The sequence below is a fragment of the Gracilinanus agilis genome, chromosome 1, assembly GCF_016433145.1.
Source record: "Gracilinanus agilis isolate LMUSP501 chromosome 1, AgileGrace, whole genome shotgun sequence".
NCBI classification, from domain to species: Eukaryota; Metazoa; Chordata; class Mammalia; order Didelphimorphia; family Didelphidae; genus Gracilinanus; species Gracilinanus agilis.
Window position 1 is genome coordinate 269,637,069 of NC_058130.1, and position 25,412 is coordinate 269,662,480.

General features: G+C 39.1%; 1 protein-coding gene across 2 annotated transcripts in view; it reads left to right on the top strand.

Moving 5' to 3' along the window:
- Positions 1-25,412, top strand: part of LOC123235499 (myosin phosphatase Rho interacting protein) — a 243,059-nt gene that overhangs the window by 133,609 nt on the left and 84,038 nt on the right. For both annotated transcript variants that reach the window (XM_044661644.1, XM_044661652.1), the window contains exons 7-8: positions 4,506-4,536; positions 20,797-20,948. In XM_044661644.1, coding sequence (XP_044517579.1) covers positions 4,506-4,536; positions 20,797-20,948 — 183 coding nt within the window. The remainder of the gene's footprint in view (positions 1-4,505; positions 4,537-20,796; positions 20,949-25,412) is intronic.

Below are 25,412 nucleotides of genomic sequence, written 5' to 3' on the forward strand. Positions count from 1 at the left end.
CCTCTCTCTCCCCCCGCCTCTCCCCTCTCTCCCCTTGACACCCTGAGCTAAGTAACTCCTAAAAGCTGCCTGTTTTTAGAGCTCACTTCCTTGTCTCTGCTATTCTTGCCCTATGGAACTAGATCCAGTACAGAGTTCAAGAATCTGGGCATTAGCTAAGTTCCTGAATCCTAAAGCCAGTTCCAAATACACCTAGTTGAACACCTTGAAGTTAGAACTTGTCAAACCTCTCTTTGTTCTCTTCTCTTCTGGATTTTGCCTCTGCTCCAGGCTCCTTTTTTTTCTCCTTCTCTCAGATGCCCTTATTTTTCTTTAAGTTCTTCCTGGGCTTTTTGCTGTCATCTATTAGACACTTCTACTAAAATGAGTATCTTTTTTTACACAATAATACCATTACTAGATCCACACACAAAAGAGATCAAAGAAAGAGGCTGTCATTTAATCAAAAATATTTTCAACATTTTTGTTACAGCAAAGAACTGAAAACTATGGAATTTCCTATCATTTGGGGAATGGCTGAACAAATTATGGTATATGAATGTAATAAAATATTTATCGTGCTCTAAGAAATGACAAACGGAATAGTTTCAGAGAAAGTTGGGAAGATTTGTATGAACTGATGCAGAGTGAATTGAACAGAAGCAGGAAGAACAGTGATGCTGTTAAAAAAAAAGTGAAACTGAAAAACTTGAGAACTGATCAATAACCAACCCTACTGTCAGCAGACTGCTGAACTAGATTAGCTTGACAGAAAGGTGGTGACTTGAGATGCAGAATAAAATACATTTTTGAACATGGCTAATGTGAGAACTTGTTTAACATTTGTTAAAAGATTTTTGTTTGGGTTTTCTGTTTGTTTTCAATTTGAGGGGAAGAAAAGGGAGGGAATAGATATAGATAGTTTCAGAAAAGGAAACTGATAAGAGGGTCTTTGAAGCATTTATTTAAATGCACAGAAGAGAAAAGAAAGGTCAGAAAGAATCACAGACAAGCAGAACAGCTTTGAAAGTTATGTTTTGAATTTATTAAATGTTTTTAAAAGAAAAGCAAATTGTACATGATATTATAATCCTCCTTTTTTTCTATTGCATCTATGAAATTGCTGTTTGGTAAGATTAAAAAAATCAGAGGTGAGAGAGGGAAAGATCCTTTTGTAGAGAATTCATGATCTCTGTGTTGTCATGAGCAAAAGTCTGGTTTCTTCTCAGTAATACTCTGGATCATACATTCATTATATAGGTAAGTTGTATTACACCTGTTCTATGGACCTGAGCTAGGTTATCAAGGGCAGTTCTCCCTGGGAATAATAGTGAGGTCTGTTCAAAGTCCTCACAAGCTTCACTTGCCTACTTTGGAAAAGTGTGATGTAGAGAAAGAATACTGGCTTGGGAGTCTGGAGATTTGGGTTTCTTTCTCATTGTGCTACTAACTAGTTTGACCTCAGTAAGCCAATTTCCTTTTCTGGACCTTGCGTTTCTCTTCTAGAAAATAATTTTGGATTAGATGACCTCTAGCTTGACTGTCAATGACATTGGCTTTTCCTGCTGGCCCTCTGCCTGGCTCTTGGCCCTCCCCAAACACACCACCTGCCTTTCTGCTTCTCCTTATCAATATCCTGATTCAGCCTGAGTTTGGGCTTCAAACCAAAAACAGTAATGTGATCACAGTGCAGTGAATGCCCCCTTCACCACCCTACTTCTGTCTCTCTGCCCCATTCCCCCCTGCCTGCCTTTGTCTTGTTGTAAGAGGTGGAGGATAAATTTCTAATCTAGACTTACCATGTAAACTTTAACTTTTCTTTGTTGCTCAATTTCTGCATCTAATAATATCATATCCTGTATGTAAGATAAATTTATATGTACTTTTCTGAAGTCCTGAAACACAATTATAACTTGAGATATGTACAATTTTTTAAAAAGTTATTAAACTTTAGTTTATTTTTTAATTTTTTCTCAGATTACATGTCTATACAATTTTTAATAGTCATTCTCTGGCATTTTGTGATCCATGTTCTCTCTTCCCCTCCCCAAGATGGCAAGGGAGGGTATACATAGGCTGTACATCTGTTATCATAATATCTATTTTCATGTTCATCATATTGTAAAATAAGACACATATTGGTTACACTAGAGAAAAAGTTACAGGGGAATGTTATGCATCAGTTTGCTGTCAGACTCCATCAGTTTAAATGAACTAGTAACTAAAATGGACCTCCCATCCAAATAGATATTTGTTTCATTGGTGCAAATTGCATCCCATCCACATGCTTTATTATCCTTTGCATTTATTTCCTATATTCTTCCACAAAAGATCAACCCAAAGTATTAGGATAGCCTCATTCTAGTTCCCTTTCATTTCAGGGGATACTAGTGTACCCTTCAGGCTCTCCATCTGTTATCTCTTCTTTCTCACCACACATTTCTTGAATGATTTTTCTTTTATGTAGCTTGTCCCTAAATATATTTTACAGCTGAATGGATGTTTATTATCAGACACAATCACTTTTGCTGTAAGGGAAAATTGCCTTTTGTTTTCATTCGGGGGACAATAGCAATTATAAAATTTACTTTTTAAAAATATGTCACTATCTAGTCCAGTGATGATGAGCCTTTTAGAGATTGAGTGCCCAAACTACAACTCTCATACCCCTACCCTACCCAAGATAGGAGAGGGAGGAAACAGTCCCATTGGGCTGCTGGGTGGGTGATGAGAGAAATGGCCTCAGGCATGTATGGAGAGGGGCACACAACCCATAAGTTCACCTCAGACACTTAACTGCCTCAGTTTCCTAATCTGTAAAATGAGTGGGAGAAAGAAATATTCCAATATCTTTTACCAAGAAAACCCTAAATGGGGTCTTGAAGAGTTGAGCATGACTGAAACTACTGAACATCAATAGGAGCAATAAAGTTTGCTAAGTGCTTTACAGAACTTGCCTCATCCCAACAACTCTCTGAAGTAGGCTCTTTTATTATCCATTTACTTTTTTTTTTTAACCCTTGCCTTCCATCTTAGAATCAGTGCTGTGCATTGGTTCCAAGGCAGAAAGGTGGTAAAAGGCTAGGCAATGGGAGTTACATAGCTAGGAAGTGTCTGGGGCCAAATTTGAACTCAGGACCTCCCAACTCTAGGACTAGCTCTCAATTCACTGAGCCACCCAGCTACCCCCTTTTATGTATCCTTTCACTCCCTGAATGACTTAGCAGGGACGTGGGGCCAGAGCTAGACAATGAGGCCGTCTGTGTTCATTCTCTTGCCTCTTTGACATTTAGCTCCTGTGGGGCTTGCTCCAGAGTAGAACTTGTGCAGGAAGTGAGTCAGATCTTGCATCAGGCTCCCTGGCTTGGATAAATTCTGTTAGCCCAGAACCTGGAATCCACAGCCTAGGGAATCAGCTTAGGCATAATGGAAAGTTTCCTGGAGGGCCTTAGGAGAAAGAAGTCAAGGACCAAGTCTGCTTCTGGGCTTCTTAGCATACTCTATTCAGATGTGTCCAATGAGCTCATGGCCTGCTTTGCAAATGGCTATATGCTGTTCTGTGAAGGAAGAACAAAGAGGAAGAAGAATTGGATAAAATCTAAACTCTGATATTTAAATCCCGCCACATTCTGGCTCCCAATCAATAATGACAAAATTAATATTAAAATTAGTATTAAATTAAAATTATTATTAATTACATATAATGCCCTAAGGTGGTTGGTTTTTTTTTTTTAAGCCCTTAGCCTCTATCTTAGAATCTATACAATTCTAAAGCAAGAGTGGTAAAAGCTAGGCAGTTGGGGTTAAGCGATTTGCCCAGGATCACACAGCTAGGAAGTATCTAAGGCCAGATTTGAACCCAGGACTTCTTCTCTCTGGGACTGGCTCATTTCATACCCATAACTGTGGTTGCCCCTGGATGGGGTCTTCTCTTTTCCTTCTATACTATCTCACTTGGTGCTCTAATTAGCTCCCATGGATTTCATTAGCTTTCTGCAGATGATTCTCTTCTCTCTATTTCCAGTCCTATATTACATATATTTTGGATGTCTCAAACTCCACTTGTCCAAAACAGAAACATCCATTATCCCCCAACCTCTGCCAGTCCCTCTCCTCTTTTGAACTTCCTTCCTTCCTTCTCTGGAGGATGCCACCATTTTCTCAGTCCCCCAGTCTCACAACCTTTGACTTCTTTCTATCACTCATCTATCCAGTCCATTCCCAAATCTGTGATTTCTACCTTCACAACTTCTCTCTAGGTGTCCCCTTAGCCATCACCTCTAGCCTTAGCTTACTGCTTTCATCTTCTACTTAGCCTTCCATTCTCAGATTCTTTCTCAACGCCAATCCAGCCTCCACTCAGGTGATGCCAATGATCTTCCTAGTATGGCCATGTCATCCCTCTGGCTCAGGAATAGCTCCTTTTCGTTATCTTTTGTACTTTTCTCTTGTGAACTGCTTTCACACAAGCAATTGACCCTTGACAAACTGATCTTTGGCAGATGGGTCCTTTCTCTGTGTTATAGGGGTTACCTGAGGTGGGCGCTATATACCAATGTGATTTTTGATGAAGCCTAAGAAAGTTTCTGATAACTGTAAATATTCCCTGGTGAATTGGGGCAAAGGAAGGGAAAAAAAAACATTTATGTGGCACCCACTGTGTGCCAGACCCTGCGCCGAGCACTTTACAAATATTACATCATTTGAATTAAAATTTCTTTTGGATGTAATATCCCCTCCCTGACCCACCTGAGACTGACTTTGGGATAAATTTCTTGGGGATTTTTTAGTGGTTTCTTAGGGAGTAGGGCCACATATATGGCTTCTGAATGGCAGGTTTCAGAAAAGTTGGCTTCCATTATAGCTCTCAAATTTTCTTGTAAATAATACTGTTACCCCATGGATCAAATGAAAAGTCTTTTGTCATTTAAAACTCTCTCTTCTTACACTCCATGCATGCTTGCTTTACCTCAAATGTAGTCAATTGCTGTTTGTTGTCATGCTTTTGCCCTGAGCTGCCCCTTATGCTGGGATGCTCTCCCTCTAAACCCCTACTTTTTATTTTCCATTTTTCTGGCTCAATTTTTAGCAATAAGATGATCCAGGACAATTCCAAGGGATTTAGGACAAAGAATGCCCTCCACCTCCAGAGAAAGAATTGTTGGACTCAGAATGCAGATCAAATTATATGATTTTTCAGTTGTTTATTTGGGGTTTATATTTGGGGGTTTGGGTTTTATATGATTATTCTCATACAAAAATGATCAATATGGAATTATGTTTTGCATGATAATACATGTATAATCTAGATTGAATTGCTTACCATCTCTAGGAGGGAGGAGGAAGACAGAAAATTTGAATCTCATTACTTCAGAGTACTTGTGTAAACATTTACTATTACATGCAATTGGTAAAATAAAATGTCTTTATGATTAAAAAAAAGATTCAGCTCCAATTCTACCTACATACTATGGAAGGCTTTCCCTTTTTCTTTTTCAGATTACCTCCATCTACATATATCTTGTATGTGCCTGCTCCTATTGTCTCCTCCATTAGAATGTTGAGTCCTTGAGAGCAGGGTTGTTTTTCTTGTATTTCTTTGTATCATTGTATCCTCAGGGCTCAATCGTTGTTCAGTCTGGTCTTTCTATCATCCTTTATCTCTCCAAGCCTGTCCAACTATTTTTATGGTTTTCATGACATCATCCATCTCAACCTCCACTGCTTGCTTCTTCTTTTGCCTTCAATCTTTCCCAACATCAAAGTCTTCTAAAGTAAGTGTTGTCTTCTGATTCTATGACCAGAATTTTTAATCTTCAGCTTTAGTATTTGAATGTCCAGTGAAGAGTCTGAATTAATTTCTTTTAAGTATTGATTGATTCTACCTCCTTGCTGTCCAAGAGACTCTCAAAAGTCTTCTCTAGCACCACCATTTGATAGCATTGATTCTGCAGCAGGTCTAACTCCCACCACAATCCATTGGTAGTGGAAAAAACCATAGCTTTGACTCTATGGGTCTGTGTGAGCAAGAGGATGTCTCTGCTTTTTAGTATGCCATTGGGATTTGCCATAGCTTTCCTTTTCTTCAAAAAGCAAGAATCTTTTAATTTTATGACTGCAGTTGCCATTTGCAGTGATCTTTGAGCCCAAGAATAGAAAATCAGACACTACAGTGTCAATAAATATTTGGTGATTCTTTCATTTAATACATAAGTTTAGTCTTTGTATTATATATTCTTTATTGTACATTGTATATTCTTTAAGTTAAAAAAAATAAACTTCTTGTAAGATAGAAAAGAAACCTGTCATGTGTGCTCCTGCCTCACCTCTGCTTCATGTTCAGATCATGTGTGCATTTAATGCCTGACTTGGACCCCTTAGCCCCAGAGTTCATGCCTAGCAAATATAACTTTCCCTGCCTCCCCTCTTCTCCTGCCCCCATTTCCAGGAAGTAGCTAAAGAATAATATATGATAAGCTAAGGACTGAGAAGACTTGTAAATGCCCAAAGCTTATGCTTGGACAAAGCAGGAGGTTGGAGGTGGGGCTACTTGGGAAACTCACAATCACAAACACAATTTAATCCTAGTGCTATTTCTGGGATCCTAATAATAGGATGGATGTGAAAAAAGTCTCTTCCATCCTCCTTCTTCAGAATTCCTTCTCTCCCCCCCCCCCCCAGATCCATCTCAGAAGACCCTGTTGTGTTAACTTGCATGAGCCCTCTCTTGAATGAGGTAGGGTAGCTAGGCTGGAGGTGGGGGCCACTTTCTGGATGAAATCTGTATACATGTTTTCCTCTCTTGATAAGATCCCTTTTTTAGGATGAATCTAGACCGAATGGGCTGCTAGAGAGGAAATGGGATGAGGAATGTTGAAAGTGGAACATAGCATGGCATCAATGCCATCTCCCTTCAGAGACCACCATCCTTTCAAGTCTCAGAAAGAAGTGTATGCTGGGAGCTGATTCTTATCATGTCATTATCATCAACTGGATGAGGAAGTGAGGGCCAGTCATTCAATTTCTCTGTGACTCACAGCAAATGAAGAAACTGAGGTCCACAGAGTTTCAGGGCTAGCACTAGAACCCAGATCCATAGATTTACAACCTATTTTTTTTCTTAACCCTTACCTTCTAATGATTGATTCTAAGGCAGAAGAGCAATAAAGGCTAGGTATTGGGGGTTAAGTGACTTTCCAAGAGTCATACAGCTAGGAAGTGTCTGAAGTCAGATTTGAGCCCAGGTCCTCCAGACTCTAGATCTGGCACTCTAAGCCACTGTTTTAGCTAGCTGCCCCAACCCATTGCTCCTTCCTTTATGTCCATACCTGCAAATAAACCCAACTTTCCTGCTTATTTTCTTGACTTTGAACACTTTGGAAGGAAAGAACTGCCTGATTCTGATATAATTTGTTTTATTAACCTTGGAGATAAGTTGGAAAAGGAAGAGGGAAAATCCTTGTGGCTCCTGATTTTCTGTTTGGATCTGCTTGTGCAAATTGTTCCTACCTGGATGGGAGAACTTGTTGAAAGGAAGGAAGGAGCCAGGCAGACTCAACAGGGGACCTCCTCCTCCCTGGCCTGAGCCTTCCTCCTTTTGCTGGTGGAGCAGGGAGTGCCACTTTCCAAAGGCCCAACTAGTTGGGTGCTCTAGGGAGGGGTGGGCAGGAGTCCAGCATTTGTCATGGATTTTCCAGATCAGTGGGACTTCTGGTCCTCTTCCCATGGGCCTGTAACTGGGGCATTGTTTCAACCTGGATGTTTAAATGAGATTTCCGATTTTTCCCCCTGTCTTGGTGCTCCACTGTGGAAAATCAGAAATTAAAGGCTATGGGAAGAACTTTCCCTCCAGGTCATGTTCCCCTACAGTGATTCCAAAGCAGAAGACAAGTCTAGTTTCTAGATTTAAGCTTTGAAGTCTGATAGAGACCCCCCCTCTCTTTGTTCCATCTCTCCATTTTTTTTCTTTTCTATTCTTTTCTCCCCCAGGCTACTAGCTTTAAGGCTTCCTTTAAAAATTGGAGATGATTTCTATTAAATCTATGATCATAGCTACTGAGTCACAGAATTTTGATGGTTTTCTATTGAGAAACTCAGTTTGTTCATATGAAAGCTAGGGAAGAAATCTGGCCTGTCTGTATCACAGGGCTGTTTTGAAGATAAAATGAGATAAATAAAGCACTTAAATAAGGCACTTTAAAAATTAAAATAATATAATTGGGAAAAGAAAATATTTTAAAAATAAAATAAATTAAAACAAAGAAAAACACTAAATTCACTTAATAAACCCTAAGGTTTATATATAAATGTCAGTAGTTATTGATGGTAGTAGCGGCAGCTAGGTGACTTAGTGAACAGAGCATCAGGTCTGGAGTCAGGAAGACTCCTCTTTATGAGTTCAAATCAGATCCCAGATACTTTCAAGTTGTGTGACCTTAGGCAAGTCACTTAACCCTGTTGGCCTCATTTTCCTCATCTGTAAAATGAATTGGAGAAGGAACTGGCAAAGCACTCCAGCATCTTTGCCAAGAAAATCCAAAATGGGATCAAGAAGAATTGGACACGATAAAAGAATAACAAAAATAGTAGCAGAAGTACCGGTACTAGAACCAGTACTAGAATATTAGTATTCTGAGCTCTCTGGAAACTTTGAACCCTACCTTTACTTCTTGTTTCTGATAGCAGTCTTTTCCTACTAGAAGTGATTTCTTTCTCTTTTGAGCATAGGAATTTCTGTTCTCTTTTCCTCTTGTTTTCATTTGTATTGTGCATTAGACAATATTTGTGGAATGTCTGAATTCCCTTTAGCCTAAAGAGCTCAGCTGGTACACTATTCAGAAAATGTGAATGTGCCAGCTTCATTCTACTGCGTCTTTCTCAGGCGTGGTAGCATGGAGTGAGTCCTGGGGTCAAGAAGGCCTGATCTGGAATCTCACCTCCAACACCCATAGATTCTGGGGCCTTAGATAAGTCTCACTTTAATTTTCTCTTCTTGGTATCCTCATCTACAAAATGGAGATTTCAGCATTCCAGAAGTCTTTGTGATATTTTAAGCTTCTATTGTTCATTTTAAAACTGCATGAAGACTCTTGGGATATCCTGTACATAGCACTTTGCAAATTTTAAAGGACCATATTAATATTAACTTGTTATTGTTAAATTGTTGAGATTTATTATCTGCCCAAGAACTGAATCTCAGCTTTCTTTTTAAGAGATAAAGAGGCCCAACTGAGTCACAAAAGGTAGAATGTTATTAAGAAATAGATAATTAAACTTGGATTTTTTTTTAACTGTCAGTAAGAAAATTGCAAACCTACCTTGGTGGTGTCTAAAAGCTGAGCCTCTGGAGGATACTAAATGAGGGCAGAGGAGCTGATCTCCATTGCTTATTCTAATTTCTGGAATTTCTTTTTCTGCTTTTACTGCTATAGTTAGCATTTCTAGTATAACATTAAATAATAGTAGGGATAATGGACATCCTTATTTCACCCCTGATCTTACTGGGAAAGATTCTAGTTTATGTCTATTACAGATAATGCTTACTGATCATTTTATTTATTCATTTTTAAAAAGACATTTCATTTTATCAATTATATGTAAAAAACAATTTTCCACATAAGGTTTCTGAGGTTTTAAGATTCAAATTGTCTCTCTCCCTCCCTTCCCAAAGATGGTAAACTATTTGATCTGGGTCGTACATGTATTATCATGCAAAACATATTTCTTTGTTGTTCATTGTTGTAAGAGAATACGAATATAAAACCAACCCCCTCCAAAATCCTCAAATAAACTAAAGTGAAAAATCATATGCTTTAATCTGTATTCCAGCTCCCAATAGTTCTTTCTCTGGATTACTGATTGTTTTAGATAGATGCCCTTTACCACTTTAAGGAAAGCTCCTTTTATTCCAATGTTTTCTAATGTTTTTCTAAGGAATGAGTGTTGCATTTTGTCAAAGGCTTTTTCTGCATCTATTTAGATCATCGTATGGTTTCTGTTGGTTTTGTTATGGATACTGTCAATTATGATGATAGTTTTCCTAATGTTGAACCATCTCTGCATTCCTAGTATAAATTCACCTAGTCATGGTCCGTGATCCTTAGGATATAATGCTATAATCTCCTTGTTAGTATTTTATTTAAAATTTTTGCATTAGGGAGATTGGCCTATAGATTTCTTTCTCTGTTTTAGCTCTTCCTAGTTTAGGTATCAGTGCCATATTTGTGTCATAAAAGGAATTTGAAAGAATTCCTTCTTCCCCTATTTTTCCAAATTGTTTTTGTAGTATTGGAATTAATTGTTCTTTGTTTGGTAGAATTCATTTGTGAATCCATCAGACCCTGGGGCCTTTTCTTAGGGAATTCTTTCATAGTTTGTTCAGTTTTTCTGTGGTAGAGTAATTTAAGTATTCTATCTCCTCTTTTGTTTATCTGGACAGTTTCTCTTTTAGCAAATATTCATCTATTTCATCAGATTGTCAGATTTATTGGCACATAGTTGTGCAAAATAGCTCCCAATAATCGCTTTAATTTCTTCTTCATTGGTTGCAATTTCACCTTCATTTTTGAGTAACTTGATCTTGATACCTGGGCATTTCCTGAAGTTTAGATTAGGGTTACAGCCTGTTATTCCTTTTTGGCTGTTCTCTTTGCTAGATGTTTAGCCAACATGGAAGATTGACGTGTCAGGAAACCTTCAAGAATTTCCTTTGTACTCAGGACTTCTGGGAATGGAAATGGGAGTGAGAGGGTACTGTAAGATCAGAGCAGGGAGTAGCTAGGCATTTGTGTTGTCTTGGACCAAAGTGAATCAGCCTGAGACTTGGCACCATCCCAAAAGTCCTTCACCAAATTCACTTTGATATTCTTAATGAAGGAAGCTTATTGCTTAGGTATTCTTGAGGTTTGATGGGCCTGTATCCAGACATCTCACAAATATGTGGCACCTGCTTAGTGAGACATACCCTTAGTTGTTACTGTGAAGGAGATGATGTGGACTCTCAAGGAGACTATAACCAGTTAGGCGCACAAGGCATGCTCAAAAAGGGATCTTCCATCTCATCAGTGTGGAATTCCCTCCAGTGAAGCTGATCACAACCCTTCCTGCTCATAAGGGGTGCCCCCAAAGTGATCGAGGCCTTTCTTGCCTTCTTATGGCATTGCAAAGTACTAGTGGGACTAACCCATTTTCCTTTCCTATCTAACATTTAATTGATATCTTTTTTTCTTGTACTTTGAAGTTACTCAGCTCACATATACCAAGCACCTCTCCATTGCCTTCTGTGTGACACTCATTTTCAAATTTTTTTTTGAGACTCCCAAATAGCAATGTTTTTTTGGCATATAATAACACCTGCAGAATATTAGTATTGGAAAAAAATGAGCCCTTTTTTTTTTGTATGTTTGTGCGTGAAACCTGGTCATTAAAGGAGTTCTGTAGTTTCCCAAAGGCAGTCCATAAAAAGGCAAAGTTAAACCACAATGCGACTTAAAAAGCAATTGAATTGAAGACTTTAAAAATAGATCTCATCCAGGGTCATTTTGTTCAAATACATCTGTGGTTCCAATCATGAGACTCTCTATTGATGTCTATAATACCCTGTCCAAGCCTTACCCATCCTGTGGGACTTTTTTCCATGACCTCCCTTCTATCCTCTACTAGGAGGACCACCTAATACCCTCATACCCAACCTTGCTTTGTTTTGACAGCAATTAGGGCTGGCTATCCTGGAGTTAGGAAGACCCGAGTTCAAATGTAGCCTTAGACACTTCCTAGCTATCTAACCCTAGGCAAAGAAATGGCAAAGCATTCCAGTATCTTTGCCAAGAAAACCCCAAATGGGATCACAGAGTTGGACACAACTAAATAGACTGAACACCATTAATTAGTTATCCCTTGTTCTTCCCTGTGACCATTCTCTCTCTCTCTCTCTCTCTCTCTCTCTCTCTCTCTCTCTCTCTCTCTCTTTCCCTCCTTTGCTCTCTCCTTACCTCCCTCCCCCTCTGTCTCTCTCACCACACACACACACACCCCTCTGCCCCCTTTCTCCCTCCTCAGTGGCCTCAGACACTTACTAGCTACATAATCCTAGCCAAGTCATTTACCCAGTATTTGCCTTACTTTCCTCAACTATAAAATATAAATAATAGCAGCATTTCCTTTCTAAGGTTGTTCTGACAATCAAATAAAATAATACTTGTAAAGTAAAGTGCTTAGCACTGTGCCTGGTATGTGGTAGGCACTACAGAAATGCAGATTTCCTTCCCTTCCCCTTCTCCTTTTTGGAGTCATACAACCCCACCAGAAGAATGCTGATAGCAAATTGATGTGCTTGTTTTCTGTGAGAAAGATCTTCCACCAAAGGATTATCGTACAAGGTTATCTTTATATCTTTTAGGGAGAATTTTGTATGATTCAGGCCTTGTTGGAGAGCTCCTTAAGGCAAGGACACAACCTTTTTTTATGCTGTAGATATCTATTTGGAGTCTCATGAAGCCTATGGCCCCTTCCCAGAATTATGTTGTTGTTGTTGTTTTTTTTTTTTAAACCCTTGTACTTCGGTGTATTGTCTCATAGGTGGAAGATTGGTAAGGGTGGGCAATGGGGGTCAAGTGACTTGCCCAGGGTCACACAGCTGGGAAGTGGCTGAGGCCGGGTTTGAACCTAGGACCTCCTGTCTCTAGGCCTGACTCTCACTCCACTGAGCTACCCAGCTGCCCCGCCAGAATTATGTTTTTAAGGGCACCAAGCAAAATCCATAGGATTATAAAATAAACCACTTATACCAAACTAGTCATAAAAATATTTTTAAAAGACACAGAGTTTCATGTCAAGAACCCCTACTCTAAGAAGCTGTTTTGCTTTATGAAATCAAATGTTTTTTATAATCAAAGAGCAAAATATAGTGGGATGTGAGATGGTAAAGCCATTGTCTGTTGTAGAATATTACTGAGAAAAGCCTGTATTTATGAATCTATGATTTCCTAATATGATGGCCTCTGTGTATAAATATAAAAATTTAAAATATAAAAATAGAGTATAAATATATAAAATATAAAATATGAAAGTTATACACAGATGGAAACAGGGATTTGGGCCTTGCTGTTCAATTCCCCCTTGTTTAACTGAAGAAAAATTATTCTTAGAGATGATATTAGAGATGATAAGATATTCTTAGAGGTGCTTGGGTTGTAGAACAAATTCATGGTTGCATTGAAACTAGAACCTAGGTTTTCCTGACGCTTGACTTTTTTTCACTATACCATGGTGGATCTTAGAATCTTGGGTTTCAAAGTAGAATGGACTTTAGAAGGCCAACTGGGACCAACCTTTCTTTTTTATGGAAGTACTTATTGACCTACCAGGGTCATTTACAGGCCCTAGTAAATAGCAGACCTGGGATTAGAACTCAGATTCTCTCACTTGAAAGCCTGTGCACTTTACACGGCATCACTCTCTCGTTTATAAATAGAAAGCTGGGTTTTTCCCATGACATGCCACCAATTCAGGTCAGTGAGGAGGAGCAGATGCATAAAACCTTCAGAGTTTTTTTCTCCTCTTGGTCTTTAGGCAAGACAGTTTCTAGGAGGTAGATTATGACTTTATTCCAATTCTCTGTTCTTATTGCTAAGACCTAGGAAAAACTTAGAAGAAGAGAGGTAGGAGTTTTATAAAAAGGACTGTCTGAATAATGCTGGGGTCCAGGGATGGTAAAGAATTTGGGAAGGGAAGAAGCAGGGAGAATCCCTATAGTGTACTCCCTGCCTTCGATCTTAAGGAAGTCATTGATAAGACTACCACTTGGGTTTAGTTTCACACTGTCATGTCAGGCACAGCTTTCTCTTTGTGAAATGGTGTTGATAACCTGCCCCTCTTTCAAAAACATATTGAAGATGAGGGGGTTAATGGTGCCATGCACTGGGAACTCTTTAAAGAACAAGAAGCAAATAGGGGAATAGGAATCAAGTGATAACATTTGTACAACCCAGTGGAATTGCTTGTCGACTCTGGAAGGGGGGAGGGAAAGAAAATGAGTCGTGTAAACATGGAAAAATATTTAAATAGAAAAATTAAAGAAGAAAAGAAGAAAAAATTTAATTAAATTAAAGAACAAGAAGCAGTGGCAGCTGGGTGGCTCAGTGTGGATTGAGAGCCAGATCTAGAGATGGGTAGGTCCTGGATTCAAATGTGACCTCAGACACTTTCTAGTTTGTTGACCCTGGGCAAGTCAATTAACCCCAGTTGACTAGCCTTTGCTACTTTTTTTTTTCAATATTATTCTTTTTTGTAAGTGTATAATTAGGAAAACTTGTACCCTTGGACTTCTTCTTCCAGCATCCTTTTCCTCTTTTGTTCCCAAGTTGCGTGCTTACATTGTTTGTATATAGTTGCAGATAACTCCATCTCTCGCTCTCTTCTTTTTCCCGCGTGTGCGGCTGAGTTAGCTCCTTTTTTACTCTTGCCTTTTATTTTAGTTATTATTAATAAATCTTATTAAATATAATACTTGGAGATATTGTCTCACATAAGTGAATAATCTTTTCTTGTCGGCCTGTCTCTGAAATGACTATTATTAAAAAGGGGGCCTCAAGGTAACTAAGTACAAATACCAGCAAATTTACTGTTTTATTAATGTCAGTGGAAAAAACAAAAACAACCCAATACTCTTGCTCTAGATAAAGAAAAGAACCCTTTTTTTCCCTTTCCCTAGAGCCCTTAAAACAGTACTTACCGCCTATTTTTGTGGAGTACATTGAACAAAGTTGTGAACAACACTGTCCCTCCCAGTCAGCCCCCCTGAAAACAAAGAGAGCTCTGTGGTTTCGATACCAACACTGTCCCCACTTTGAAGACTTTTTGCTGCCCAGACCCCTCCCTTTCTGACCCAACTCCAGCTTGTATTGGAGAGGTTGATCCCAAGAGGCATTTAGAAGGCCTTCAGTTAGTATAAAGAGGACTGAAGCCTTACCTTTTTTGTCTTTCTTTTCCACTCTTTTGGCAAGTTAAATTCAGGATTAATAAAGTAATTTTCCCCTTGTGCCTTTTCCCCCCACATGTCAGGAACTATTCAGTTTGGGAAGGAACCATACTGACCCCTACAGTCAAGTAGGGAATGATGAGGATGATGGTAAGGGTGATACTGAGATTATTGTCCAATAGAATGACAAAAGATGTCTGGTAGAAGAGCCAAGAGCAGTTTGGGGGGAAGAAAGCTTGTAGAGAGTTTTGCTTGTCATCAAGTTAAACTAGATCATCCTAGGAACGTTCATGGATGAAACAGGAAATAGGACAACAAATAGATAGCACATGGAACAGACTGGTGTGATTGTGATCATCCTCCATGATAGTAACACAACCACCATGTTTGACTTCTGCCATCTGGTACCTAGGGTAAATAACATAGCACTCAAGGTACAATCGGGAAGATTGGCTGGGCCTCACCAACTGATGGAGAAGAAATCCATGCTGGGACAGTTGAAATAGTAAGATTTTCAAAATATCAAAGAGAAGATAATAAACAAACAAAAAAGTGATCTTTTACCAGAAGGGGACCAAAAAGATACCAGCAAATATTGATATATTTTCCTATTTCATCTCTATAAATTATTTTAAAATGATCTATATATGTAGAGAGGACAGCTAGGCAGCATAGTGGATAGAGTGCTGGGCCTTGCATCAGGAAGGGAAGACCCCAGTTCAAATGTGGTCTCTGACACTTCCTAACTTGTGACTTTGGGCAAGACATTTAACCCCCATTGCCTAACTCTTACCCTTCTTCTGCCTTAGAATCAATACCTAGTTTTGATTCTAAGATGGAAGGGTAAAGGTGTTTCTTTTTTAAGTATTTTGTCATTAAATCTATATAAGTATAGACTTTCCTTGTACTTTGATAGACTGATCACCAAATATTTCATGCATTTTGCAGTTGTGGAATATTTCCTTTTCTATTTAATGTTTCTTGGTTTTGTTGTTGTTATATAGGAATTCAAACTTTTGTGGTAATCAGCAAAAGGGGAATAGTTATATCTCCTTTTTGCCTGTCTTTACATCTTTAATTTCTTTCTCTTCTCTTATGGGGCCAGTTCAGTGGCTCAGTAAAGAGCAATGCTGGACTTGGAGTCAGGAAGATTTGATGTCAAATTTCACCTTATACACTCATTAACAGTGTGATAATAGGTGGCCTCAGTTTCTTAATTTGTTAAGTGAAGGATAATACCAGTATCTACTTCAGATAGATTGTGGAGTTCAGTGAGATGATATATATAAAACTCTTTACAAACCTTTATGCACTCTACTATATGAATGCCAACTGCTATTATTATTGTAATGATTATTGTTATCTTTAGGATTTTTCAAACTGTATACTTGTCATATTTCATATTAGTTTTTGTCCATAGCACCTAACCTGTGCTCTTAATGCCTGGAGGCTAAGAAGCATTTTAGCTTAGTTGGCTTTTAATTAATTTTTTTTTCAATAAGCAAAAATCCACTTTCTCTCTTCTCATTTCTCCCTTATCCATTGAAAAAAAAAAGAAAGAAAGAACAACAAAACCAGGGCAAATATTCATGGTCAAACAAAATCAGTTCCCACATTGAGCATGTCCAAAAAAACGTTCAAGCCTATTCCCATCACCTCAACATCTAGAAGTGGGGAGCATGCTTCAACCTGGGTCCTTTGGAATTGTGTTTGGTCATTACATTTATCAGAATTCCTAACAGTTCAGATTTGTTAATTTTTTACAATATTGTTTTTATTCTATAAATTGTCTTCTTGGTTCTGTTCACTTTACTTTGTATCAGTTCATGAAAATCTTAGATTTCTCTGAATTATTTTTACAACACAACAGAGCTTTTTTGATTTAACTAAATATTTAATTCTGTTAATTCATATGACTTAATTTGATTATCCATTCTCCAAATAATGGACTCCTCTCCCCCTTAGTTTCCAGTTCTTTGACTCACAAAAAGATCTGCCAAAGCACCTTGCTGTATGTGGATTCTTCTTTTCTTTTTCCTGGCCTTTTTGGGGGGTATGGGCCATATTGCCCATACCCTCTAGTTTTGCTGGATCAGTGAGAATACACAGTTTAGCAACTTTTTGGGGATGGTTCTAAATTGCTTTTCAGAATAGTTGGATCACATTACAATTTCATCAGCATATCACTTTGCATTTTTATTTTTCCCCAATTACATGTAAAAACAATTCTTAACACTCACTTTTTAAAATTTTGAGTTCTAAATTCTCTCCCTATCATCCCCCCCATTAAAAAGACAAGTAATTTAATATAGATTATAGATTTAAAATTACAACATATCATTCTGGTGTGTATTGGGGTTTTTTTTTAACCTTCTTTACCTACTGTTTTAAAATCAATACTAAGTATTGGTTCCAAAGCAGAAGAGTGGTCAGGGCTACACAATTGGGGTTAAATGACTTGCCCAGCTAGAAAGTATCTGAGGCCATATTTGGACCCAGGGCCTCCCATCTCCAGGTCTGGCTTTCTATCCATGAAACCACCTAGCTGCCCCTCGACATGTCATCTTGAAGATGAAGTTTGTGACTTACCCAAGTTCTCATTGGTTCAGATTTGAAACCAGGTTCCACTGACTCCAGAACCAGTGAGATATCTCCATTGTACTCACTGCCTCGCTATTCAAAGAAGGTACAAATATGATCATTTCTATATTGCAGAAGATGAGCCCAAGGCTTAGAAAGTCTAAATGATCTGCCTGTAATTAACAACCTGAGAAGCAACAGGTCATAATCAAAACAAGTTAGTAAGTATTTGTTAAATGCCTACTCTATGCCAGGCATTGTGCTAAGCGCCTGAGATACCTACAAGGGGAGGAGGTATGTGCAAAAAAACTGTCCACCCTCAAGAACTCATAAACCTAATAGGAGACAGTATTGCAATCAGCTACAGAACAGGATACCCACAGGATAAATTGGAGCAAATCACAAAGGCAAAGCAGCAGTGATCACAGGGAATTGGGAAAGGCTTCTTATAGAAGATGAGATTTTTAGCTGAGATAGGAAGCCAAGAGACCAAAGAAGGAGAGCTGGTGAAAATTCAAAGTTCGCCATTGAAGTGTTTTATGGAAGAAATTTCAAGGAGACTAGAGATCAACAGAGTGGGGAGGGGGCAGCTGGGTGCCTCAGAAGATTGAGAGTCAAGCCTGGAGATGGGAGATCCTGGCTTTAAATCTGGCCTCAGATACTTCCTAGCTGTGTGACTCTGGGCAAGTCACTTCACCCCAATTGCCTAGTCCTTACCGCTCGTCTGCCTTGGAATTAATCCTTAGTATGGATCCTAAGACAAAAAACAAGGGTTTTTTTTAAAAGGAGAAAGTGGGGAGAAAAGTGTAAGACTAGAAAGGCAGAAAGGGGCCCAGAATCTTAGATCTATAAGATTCAAATCCAGGAGAGAGAAAAGGAGGCTCAGAAACCACAGCATTCCAGGAGCTGGGGTAGTTCTTAAAAGGTTTTTTGGGGGGCATCTAGCTAGATGGCTCAGTGGATTGGGAGCCAGGCCCAGAAATGAGAGGTCCTCAGTTCAAATATGGCCTTAGACACTCCGCTCTTGGCTTGGGTAAGTTAGTTAATCCCTATTGCCTAGCTCTTACTGTTCTTCTGTCTACATAATATTGATTCTAAGACCAAAGCTAAGGATTTAATTAATTTATTAATTAATTGAGGGTTTTATCCTTTGTGGGCAGATTTCTTATACACAAGCTTCTTAGAGTTACACTAAGCTAAAAACTTTGAGAACTAAAGTTAAGTTCTTAGAAGTGTTATTCATGATTATTATTGTTATCATTGATAACAATAATGATAATAAAAGTTTTCCAGGGAACGAAATTTAATTCCCTCCATTGATCACCCATTCTGGTATTTTATAGCCTTCACTGTTGAGGGTTGTTTTTTGTTTTGTTTTGTTTTGTTTTGTTTTGTTTTGGGTGGAGGTAGGGGGACATTAAAGGTTGCCATAATGGGTCATTGTATCCCTTTGCCAAACCCTGCTTGGAAGGCTCTGTGGAAGAAATCTTGGAGCCCTGGGAGACAGTTTCCTGTGCTGTCCCTGAATGTGTTTAATAGAAGCTTACGTCCATTTCAGTCCTGTGACCTGTGGTCAAGGCTATGGTCTCTCCTCTCTGGCCTCTACAAGGCCTCTAAAAATAGCTCTGCTATTTAAAAACCATTTCTTCCAGATCATTGTTTTCTTATTTTCCTGGACTGATTGGCTCTTCTGAATCTGGGAGCTTCGCCTGCCTGATCCTAGTTTTCCATGTTCTGCCTAATTGATCTTTACCCTTGCTGTCTTCCCTGGGGATGTTGTCTTCCAGCTAAGAAAGAGATGGGGAAAGAGCCAGATTCTAATTCTCCTTCAGGTGAAGCAAAGTGATTTCTGTTTCTTGCCACTTGGGAACAGAAGAAATGGAATGAGGGGAACCTTAGGGAAATTGGTATTTTTAAGTTGCCGTCCCATGATATAAACCACAAGATTATGAAACTTTTGCAGCTCTGGAGTGAGCTGTAAATAACATAGATATAGTGAGGGGCAGCTCAGTAGCAGAGTAGACCTGGAGGCTGAGGGAAGTGGGTTCAAATTTGACCTCAGACACTTCCTAGCTGTGTGACTCTGGGAAAGCCAATTAATCCCAATTGCCTAGCTCTTCTTCTTGGAAATGATACTAAGACAAAAGCGAAGGGTTTAAAACAAACAAAATAGATGCAGTAAAATTAGGGTAGTTGAATGTAACTGATATCCATGATAAAAAGAAAGAACAGACCTGGGCAGCTGGATTGAGAGCCAGGCCTAGAGATGGGAGGTCCTAGGTTTCAAATCTGGCCTCAGACACTTCCCAGCTGTGTGACCCTGGGCAAGTCACTTGACCCCCATTGCCCACCCTTACCACTCTTCTGCCTGGGAGCCAATACACAGTATTGACTCCAAGACAGAAGGTAAGGGTTTAAAAAAGTAAAAAGAAATAAAAAAATAAAAAGACCTCACGTATACTAAAAAATTTTTAGCAGCACTTTTTGTAGTAACAAAAGAACTGGAAACAAAGCAAATGCCCATCAGTTGTGGAATGGCTAAACAATCTATGATACATGAATATAATGGAGTTATAATATAATTCCTAATAGAAGAAATGACAAATATGAGAAATATAGAGAAGCAAGGGGAAACTTATATAAACTGATGCAAAGTTAAAGTAATCAGAACCAGGAAAACAATATTACACAATGACAACAATAACATAAATTTTTTTTTTAAATTGAATGGCATGGAATTATAAAGATTGAGCTTGACTCCAAAGAAGAGATATGAGAGGATGTTGGGTGACTGGGTATGGAACATGTTGATAATCTTTTCCGAAACTTTTTGGGGGGTTCTTTTTCATTAAAAAATTATTCTCTGGGAAGGGGAGAGAGGAGAAAGTTACATTGTGCCATGTAGATGATATTTCTTTAAAAGTTGAGGATGACTGGCTGGCTCAGCAGATTGAGAGCTAGACCTAGAGACGGAAGGTTCTGGCTTCAAATCTGGCCTCAAACGCTTCTAGCCGTGTGACTCTGGACGAGTGACTTAACCCCCATTGTCTAGCCTTTACCCCAACTCTTCTGTTTTGGAGCCAATACACAGTATTGATTCTAAGATGGAAGGTAAGAGATTAAAAAAAAAAGTTAATAAAATGTTATTGTAAAAGAAAAATAAGATACCTCAATGATGTGATATTGGTATTTGCTGTTTTACTATGTAGCTTCTGCTCCTTCCTTTGCATTAATCTTTGCCATTCTTCTGTTTTTTGTAGCCTACAACCCTTCCTCAGGGCACCATTAACATGAACCAGTGCACAGATGTGGTAGACGGAGAGGGCCGGACCGGCCAGAAGTTCTCTTTGTGCATTCTGACCCCTGAGAAGGAGCACTTCATCCGGGCAGAAAACAAGGAGATCATCAGTGGGTAAGTGTTGTCTGAGATGAGGGAAGGGCTCCTGAAAATAAAGCTTTACCCTGGCACACTGTGCCTCGATGCCCTGAGGGAGTCTGCATGGGTCCCCTTCCTCGGGACAAATGTTTAGACTCTGTCAAGCATATAGAATTGGGTACAGTTGGTCATTAACTATTAACGGTTGGGAGACTGGCCAATCAACCTAAGTCCTGAGTTGAAAGTCCGCCTCGTATAAATGTGAGCCAAAGTTCTTCCCACTTACTGACTGTGGAAGCGCTAAGCGGAGGGAGCACAGAGGATCTCTGAGGTCACTCTCCATCCCTCGAGGGTGTTAATTGCCTGTGAAGTTTAATGATGATGATGATGATGATGAATGTGATGGTTCGTCCACACCTTATGAAAGCTTCCACAGTGGAAACTCCCTATTCCAAAGCATATGGGCACTGGCTGTGCAACTAAGGGCAACTATGCAGCACAATGGATAGAGCGCTGGGGCTGGAGTCGAGAAGACTCATCTTCTTGAGTTCAAATCTGACCTCAGACATTTCTTAACTCTGTGACCATGAGTAAGTCACTTAACCCTGTTGGTCTCAGTTTTCTCATCTAGTAAAATGAGCTGGAGAAGGAAATGGCAGACCACGCCAGTACCTTGGAATGGATACTTGGTATTGATTCTAAGACAGAAGGGAAGGTTTTTTCAAAAAAAGACAGAAACAGAGACAGAGGGAGATAGAGGTTAAAGGATGTGGCTTGTGGCTAGTGTGTACCAAAGGGTAGGACTTGAATCCTGGTCTTCCTGACCCCACGGCTGATCTGCTTCTATTGTACCAAAGAGCCAGAAACCAAGTTGACCACAGGGGGATGGTTTTATTTTAAGATCACAGATACTTTGAAGAGAGCAGACCAGATTATAAGAAGAGCTATAGTCTGCATCGGCAAAGGGAAATTTTGTAGTTCCTTGATGATGATGTTTTTGTTGTCATTGTTTTAATAACCCTTACTTTCTGTCCTAGTTACAACTCAAAGACAGATGGGTAAGGGCTAGGCAAATGAGCTTAAGTGACTTGCCAGGGTCACACAGCTCCAGGCCTGGGCTTCTATCTACTATGCCAACTAGCTGCCCCAACTATTATTACTTTTATCAATAACAACTATTATGAATTTTAGAAAGACAGTATGAGATAGTTGAAGGACACTAGAATTGGATTAAATAAACCCCAATTTCAGTCTTAGATTCTACCCTTGACTTATTAGGTGATCTTAGCCAAGTCGCTCCACTTCAGAGTCTCTGTTTCCTAACAGTTTCTTTTCCCTTCTTTCCTTGGACCTTGTGAGAATTAAGACTCAGGATTGTGCTTTGGGGCAGCTCATTTCCCTTTTGGTGTTGGTGGTTGGGTCTTACCAAGCAGAACTCAATAGGACAGTCTGTGTCCTGGATATGATTTACTTCATAAAGTTTGATTATTTTTTGGGATGAATTCAATGAAAATGATTTTATTTTATTTTATATTCCACTCTGATCTAGAAAAGATTTTAGGAACAAAAAGGGGAATAAATATGAATCTCTTGCATTGTTTTTACCTGTTTTAAACAACTAGGAATAATTTGTCCTCACATGATGGAGTTGGGTCACAGATTCTGTGGGTTGGATGGCATCGAAATAACTATCTAGTCCACAGAAGGAATTTTTACTTATACTCAGTAATTGGTCATTCTGCTTCTATTTGTAGACCTCCAAGGAAGGAGACTCCACTCCTAGAGGCATACCCTTCCCCTCTGGATAGCTTGAATTATTAGGGACTTTCTCTTACATTCAGCCAAATTGGCCTCTTTGAGTCCTTTGCTCTTAGTTCTACCCTCTGGGACCAAAGAGAATAAGTTTAATCCCTCCTACTCCTGAGAGTCCTCTAAATACTATACACACACAGCTGTCATCTCCTTCTTTCCTCACGCTTCATCCCCACCAGTCTTTTCTTGGAAAGGGAAAAATCAATAATCAATGTCTTAAGTATATTTAGATTAGAATTACAAGATGTAACTGTAGTAAGAACATGTCCTGGGCAAAATTTTATCTGTGTATGTAACCAAATTAAGAATATAATCCCTGGGGCAGCTCGTGGATCGAGAGCCAGGCCTCTAGACGGGAGGTCCTGGATAGCTCTGTGATCCTGGGCAAGTCATTTAATCCCCGTTACCCAGCCCTACCACTTTTCTGTCTTGGAACTCAATATACGATATTGATTCTAAGATGAAAAGTAAGGGTTTTCAAAATTAAAAAATAAAACTAAAAGAATGCAGTCCCAGGGTGGTATCAGAATAAGTGTGTGTGTTATTCTATTCATTGTAAGTGTGCATTTTTATATTATACTATTTTTGATATTAAAATGATTCATGTGAGGGGACCAAGAGGCCATGCTTTGTTCCCTCTAAGGCCTGAGGGAACAAGAAAACCTAGAGGTCTCTAAGACTAAGTACTAATCCCAGGCCATCTCTGAGATCTCTAAAAGAAGGACCTTGAAGACCAGGCAATTACTCAAGAGGGTTGGGATTCCCCAAATTATTTCTCGAGAGATACAAACATGAAACTATCAAAGAGCATGGATTTCACAATTCAGGGTCTCGGACCCTTCTGGAGGTAGCTACAGACCTCTGACTCGTGTGATTCTCTTTACTCACAATTATATAGTTGGAAAAATCTTGAACCCCCTAAAACTACATTACCCAAAATTTCTTTCTGTATTACCCACAATGCTTTTCCCTTTGTGTACGTTTGTGTTATCACCTTATTGTTTTATAAGTTCTGTAGCTCCTCCTTCTTTCTCTCTTCACTTGGGACTAGTTAACACCTTTTTAGTTTAGCTTTTCACTTTAAGTTATTAATAAAAATTTATAAAATATAATACTTAGTTATTTAATATTAATTTTCATCTTCACTCAATAAAGTCAGATCTTTGCCCAGAAGAGTTTCCCAGTCTTTTTTCTTGCAATCTGCTGGCTGAACATGCTGGGTTTCTCCAATGGAGGCGTATATGTCAGACTCAAGGCCCTTCACCATCTTGGTTGACCTCTACTGGACATACTCGTACTTATTGTCCTTAAACTCTGATGCGCGAGACTAAATACAGTATTCCTAATGAGATCTGAGAAGAGCTGAGGATAGTAGGACTATATCACCTCCTCTTCTAACTCTAAAATTTTATGATTTCTCTTACCCATTCATTACCACTAACTCTAATTGTATACTTTAAATTTAGGATCCTAAAGCCATTGCTTTTATGTGATGTTCAACTCTTCACTAACTTTCTTTGTGAAATGCTCTGGAATAAGAAGTGGCAAGATTTACATTCTAACATGGAAATTAAGCCAAACATCCAATCTGAAAAGGACTTTGACAGTTTACTGATGGGTGGTCCTTCCTCCATTTATTCAATAATTAATTCAGAAATATTTGAGAGCAGCAGGGTAGCACACTGAATAAAGCACCAGGCCTAGAGCCAGGAGGACCTGGCTTCAAATCTGGTCTCAGACACTTCCTAGCTATGTGGCCCTGGGCAAGTCACTTAACCCCACCATTGCCTAGCTCTTGCCACTCTTCTGATTTAGAAATAATAATAAGACAGAAGGTGAGAATTAAAAAAAAAAAATAAGGCAGCTAAGTGGCTCAGAACCTAGAGATGGGAGATCTTGGGCTTAAATCTGGCCTCAGCCACTTCCTAGCTATGTGACCGTGCAAGTCACTTAACCCCCAATACCTAGCCCTTACTGCTCTTCTGCCTGGGAGCCAATACATAGTATTGAGTCTAAGATGGAAAATAATAATAATAAAAAAAAGAAATAAAGAAATTTGAGGGCCTGCTCTGTGCTTTTCTTCATTATCCCTTTCTAACAGAGTGCCAGTCCTCTTAACCTTTTCTTGATTTCCAACTTTGTGTCGACATGAAAAAGTGCTGGGCACCCACAGACACTAGACAGACCTGGAGTTGGGTACTCTGGATGGCATTTCTGCCACCTGAGTCTTTCAGGCTCCTTTCATAGAAGACCCCCAAGAGTGTTGGACTTAAGTCCTCCCCTTGCCTTTACCTTTTCTGCATTTATAGTTTCAACTTGGAATAACCCCCGGGGCTCAGAGGTGGATGTTGTTGTTGAGGCTCTGGGGGTGCATTTGAGGGAAGCAGGAGCAACTCTAGTGATGGAATCTCTGCCATTTTGGCAGGTGCTTTTCAAAGTATTTTATTTCTCATTATGGTTTAGTTTCATTTTAAAGCCACATACCATCAAGAACAGAGTCAGACCATTTCCTCTGAAATCATAGATTTTGAGTTGGAAAGGACCTTAAGAAATTATCAGGTCTGTTTTTAGTCCTCTGGTTTCAAGACATAGAATAATAAAGAATAAATAGAATAAAAGATAGAATAAAGAGATGGTTTCTTGATATTGTAAATAGTTCAGAGCTTAGAATCTATACACACACACACA